At 42.7% G+C, this 5,684-nt stretch overlaps 1 protein-coding gene across 1 annotated transcript; it reads left to right on the forward strand.

Moving 5' to 3' along the window:
• Positions 1–271: 271 nt before the first annotated feature.
• On the forward strand, positions 272–5,587 carry SARC_11483 (hypothetical protein; the record flags this gene model as incomplete). The annotated part of the gene is made up of 5 exons (XM_014294433.1): positions 272–487; positions 1,507–1,682; positions 2,696–2,780; positions 3,386–3,465; positions 4,455–5,587. Coding segments are annotated over 5 exons (639 nt in total), but the record flags the coding sequence as incomplete, so codon positions are not given.
• Positions 5,588–5,684: the final 97 nt, after the last annotated feature.

A 5,684-nucleotide genomic window follows, 5' to 3' on the forward strand; every position in this document is an offset into this window, starting at 1 on the left:
TGGTGTGACTGCCGGTTGACAAGCTTCAACCACATTATACCGGACTTCACCCCGGACTTTAAGGCTATCACCTGTGTACTCACACAACAATTTACGCGTGATAAGCAGACCCTCTGCGCAGTTCTAAGGTGCCCAGTGAGTGTTCAGATATGTAATCATGAAATTGATTGCGTTTTCAACCGTGAATCCAGAATTTACTACCGGAAAACGTTGTGTTCTGATATATTGTGACAAAGCGCTGACAAATACATTTCATGCCTGATCGTTTTGTAGGCTGGTGTGCCTGTACTTGGCATGCAAAATCGAGGAGTCCCGCAAAACCATTGCCAATTTTCTGAAACCCGTGGCCAAAGATCAAGACAAACTGAAAGATTACATTTTGGATATGGAATTGGTATTGGCCGAGTTGCTGTCGTTTCATCTGGCGCTGCACCACCCGTTCCATGCCATCGAAGGCTTCTGCATAGAGCTGATCACACCTACTGACGTATGTGATAGTTACGCAAGTATAGCGCAAGTATAGAAACTCACACAGAAACCCGAACGACTCACACACATATGCATATGTGTGAAGTTTACTACAAACAACATGCGTATATGTAGCATTGTTACTATATGCAACACATGCGAATGTACCAATGGTAGATACTGTATATATACCAATATTACTACAATACAACAATATATATATATATATATATATATATATATATTTATATAGATATGTATCAATATTGCTACATACAACACATGCATATATAATATATCAATATTGCTACATACAACATGTGCATATATATATATCAATGTTGCTACAATACAAAACATGAATATATCTATATCAACGTTGTTACATACAGCACATGCATATATATATATATATATATATCAGTGTTGCTACAATACAACACATGAATATATCTATATTAATGGTGCTACATACAACACATGCATATAGATCAATGATGCTAGATCCAGCACATGCAACAATGTTGTTGCGTCCACAAATATCTGTGTCAGTCATTACTTGCGTTGTCAGGGTTTAGATCTCTTATCACATGCTTGTATAATTTATACTCAATTTAGCATATAAATATATATATATATATATATATATTATATATATATATATATAGACATGACATAAACTATACTATTATTATTATATATATATATATATATATATATATATATATATATATATATTTATATATATAAACATACATACACACACACATATATATGTATATATATGTATATATATATATTTCTATATCCATGAATATCACAAACTATATATCTTGAGGCAAACCTTTACCGCAGTCAGACTTGATCGTAATCAACTCAACCGCACAAATATTGTGTATGCAATCGGTTAACCATCGGGAATGCAACTGAATACGTACGGATATATCACTTGTTACTACTCATTGTATTGAACATATTCCATACACGAACAATGACAGACTCCGTTATACGTTATACGCTTACCATAACGCACTGCAGGACGATTTGTCCGTAATTAATTCCACGACCCAGAACAATGTGTATCGCGAAGCAATGATTCTGGCGAAGTTATCGGTAACCAGCGATGTGTGCTTGCTGTATGCGCCGTCTGTAGTAGCCATGAGCTGTGTGTACAGTGCCACTGAGAAAGAGGGGGCCCTGGACGTTATTGAAAGGTATTTGTCTATGGAAGGCTCGTGCTCTGAGCATACAGTGGAGTGTGTTCACATCATCGGCGTGTATCCGAAGTATAACAGACTAAGCAGTGTTTCAAGCGCCCGTTAATGTACCTACGTTTTCCGTCACCAGTGGTGTGTCTGATTGTATTCGTGCGCCTTCGGTAGTGGCCGTGTGCGTCGTATGCAGAGCGGCTGAGGACGAGGGTGTCCTGGATGGTTTGGGTAGGTATTTGTATGTGTATCTAAGTGATGGGCGCTCGGTGTGTATCTGTGGCATTTATGTATTTTAATCAGGGCCTATTCAGAAGTGTGTCGGCGGCAGTTATGTACCCATATCTAAAGCCCATAGGAGTATACTCGCGACATCGATATGGACGGTTTCATGAGTTTGTCGGTGAACAACTTGACGTGCATGTGGTATTGGCCTTCACTGCCCCCATGTGCCGTGTGCACACTTCGACTGAACTTAAAAGGTACATACACGTGTGTATACATGTGGAATTAGAAGGTATATGCATGTGTACATACATGTGATATTAGAACTGGCATACGTATGTGATATTAGAAGGCATTTGTATGTGATATTAGAAGGCATACGCATCGGATATTAGAACACATATGCATGTGACATTAGAAGACATATGCATATGTGCAGGCGTGTGGTATTAGAAGGCATATGCATATATGCATGCGTTCTCCTTGCATAGACCCAGGCGTTTCACAAGCGTATGTGTCCCCAACCCTGCATCGTATACTTGAGGCGTGCGACTACGAGGCTCGAGAAACGCTTGGCAACCAATATAGTGTGTATCGTCATAGCCTCCTCATTCGTTAGGACTATATGGTATTGTATGTATGCCTTCGAAGAATACCCGCTATTTATACCCACAGCTTGTGGGCTGTTCGACATATCATGTGTGTACATGCGTGCGAATGAGTACACATATGTCTTCTGACTCCACTGTGTCGATATCTTTCCCCACAACACTGGTCGGTGACAAATCCCACAGCAATTTCAAAGCCAAGTTCGGGTTTGATGAGAGGATGGCGCAGACATGCCGAAAAATCGTCGATATGATCAACAGTAAAGCACAGGTAATCCTACCCAACAGTAAGCACAGGTAATCCTACTCAACAGTAAAGCATAGGTAATCCTACGCAACAGTAATCCGCAGGTAATCCTACCCAACTCACCACCTACTACACTGTGCTTCATGCGGATGTTCACACGTGTGTACACCAGGTGACAGTACGTCGGTGCAGGAACACACTGCCTATACGGTATCGTCAGTAGTGTTGGCGTACGGAGGGCATCTGTTTGTACCGCCGCAGTGGGGTGGTTTATGTACTAGCAGTCGTGTACGGACATGTGCACATGTCTTTGGTCGTCTGTTTGCCCCTGACACGGGTGTTCGGGCGCCTGTGTCAGGGGTTTATTCGGGGCTTTTTGGGCTGTTCTGCTTGTACCTATGCACGCATTTTTTTGTACACTGACTGTGTTTCATACCTTACCTTCTCTGGCATTATCGTGTTGTGGACAATGGCGCTCGGGTGCCACCGTTGTGGTGTGATAGTTTGCTTATCCCTATGACGCACATACAGTCTGGTCACTTGCTTCGTCCAGTGAAATACCTCCGTTGGCCTATTCCATTTATAGACCTGCGCTCACTGTTACTTTGCTGTGTCGGTTTGTGCGGCAGTTTGATCCGAAAGTGATGAAACGGGTGATGAAACGACAGAACGGCCTCAGGAAATATGTCATGGACACCGCCAGCCAAGAGTATGTGCGTGTTCTATGACTCATTCCTATGAAGTCCGATAGTTCAGGTAGTCGGCGATACACAGTTCGGTACAAGAAATCCGTCTCCGTACACAGTGATTCGATACGCCAGCAGACCACTGCAATCGGTGGATGAGACTGAGGTGCATCCGTACACACGCGTACCTATTCCTACACTATGTTTTATGTCGATCCAAACTCTCGTCACAGAAGTCAGGGACTGGGCTGTGACCCATTTCACGGATGAATGGTAGCTAAAACGCTCAAGCGGATGGATGAGGCGGAGTTGTAGTCCTGTACCCGCGCATCTTCACACATATTTCTGTAACAAGTTAACACATGCAAAACTCGTCTCAGCATAACTCAATAGGCATGTACCACGTTGTCATCCATAAATCGGGGGACGTTGTAAGGCACTTACCTATACGCATGCACCAACATCCACCTAGTAGTTGTCAACTCAAAATTCTTTCCTATTAGTTGATCAATTCAAATTACTTTCCCATTGGTTGGACAATCTAAAATAATTTCCCATTGGTTGGACAATTTAAATTACTTTCCCATTGGTTGATCAATTCAAATTACTTTCTCTTTGGTTGGATAATTTAAATTACTTTCCCATTGGTCGGAGAATTCAACATACTTTACTATTGGTTGGACAACTGAAACTACTTTCCCATTGGTTGGACAATTTAACTTACTTTCCTATTAGTTGGACAATTTAAATTACTTTCTCATTGGTTGGACAATTTAAATTACTTTCCCATTGGTCGGAGAATTCAACATACTTTCCTATTGGTTGGACAACTGAAACTACTTTCCCATTGGTTGTACAATTTAACTCACTTTTCTATTAGTTGGACAATTTAAATTACCCTCCCATTGGTTGGACAATTTAACTTAATTTCCAATTGGTTGGACAATCTAAAATACTTTCCCATTGGTTGGACAATTTAACTTACTTTCCTATTGGCTGGTTCTCGGCACAGATACCGCACCAAGGTGGAGTGGATGGGTGAGATGTTAGCCAGCAAGCAACAGACTGCGAGTGCCAACGAGGGAGGGTCGTGAGACTGCGTTTGGCTGTCGTGGAATGGAGTATTGGGTCCAATGGAAGCACACGGGGAAGGCGTACGACAAATGTCGGAGATGGTGTTGTAAGCAAGCTGACACTCAGGGTCAGGTATGCCCAGGATGAAGTGTCAAGTGCATGTCGCACTGTCGAGCACGATATGTACTGGATCGTGAGATGCTAGCACGCAGACAAACACACGGCAACGGTGCACGAGGGCAGGTAGATATAGAACCACGCGTATTATCAGAAGCGCACATGGGGATGGTATCGGACACGACAGGTCTGGTGTGTCAAGAAGTCCAACACAGTGTCGGATATGCCTAGGACAAATTCCCGAGAGAATGGTACGCTATAACGTAAAGTGTGGCGCGGGAGTAGATGTGAGCACATATGACAACAGCCGGCGAGCGCGAACGAGGGAGGGCTGTGAGATTGGGTTTGATATGTCGTGGAGTTATATATATATATATATATATATATATGATATGATGTCGAGAGAGTGTTCAATTTAGAAGGCTATGTGAGAGTCAGGTTACTGTAGAGCAAGGCGGAGTGGATCAGTGAGATGGTAGCCCACAAACAACAGTCCGCTAGTACAGACCAGGGATGGTCGTATACTTAAGGTGTGGTGCAGTGGAATGTATGAGTCTGGGTTCTGAGAGAACACAAGAGCATCCAAAAAAAATATCAGCAGCCGTGCCGAGAAATCCGATAAAGAGTGTCTGATTGATCTGGGACGCACTATTGGGGAATTTGTACGCTATTGGGGCCCAACTGGGGCGAGCAAGCAGTTGCTGCATAGCTGCCATACCAGTGTGCATGTACCTCTATGACTAACTGACCATACTTGTCAAATGGATCATATGTACAGCTGCAATATCATGGTTCTCTGATACTATGCCGACGTTAAGACAACTACATACTACCCGCGTCCAAAAACATGCACTCACAAGAAGCTGCATTCCACTTTCAGTCCAACCGTGTACACTAGCAAACAGCTAACATAAGTATAAAGGCACAATGTGCGCAAGTGGGCCTAAAACCGGGTTGTGGCCAAATTCTTTCCTAAACTCTGCGCACTCAAGTCTGTACTATACTTTCACCCAGCACTAACATGCCGTTTTCACCAGATTTGACAGTGATG

The sequence above is a fragment of the Sphaeroforma arctica genome, assembly GCF_001186125.1.
Source record: "Sphaeroforma arctica JP610 unplaced genomic scaffold supercont1.1711, whole genome shotgun sequence".
NCBI lineage: Eukaryota > Ichthyosporea > Ichthyophonida > Sphaeroforma > Sphaeroforma arctica.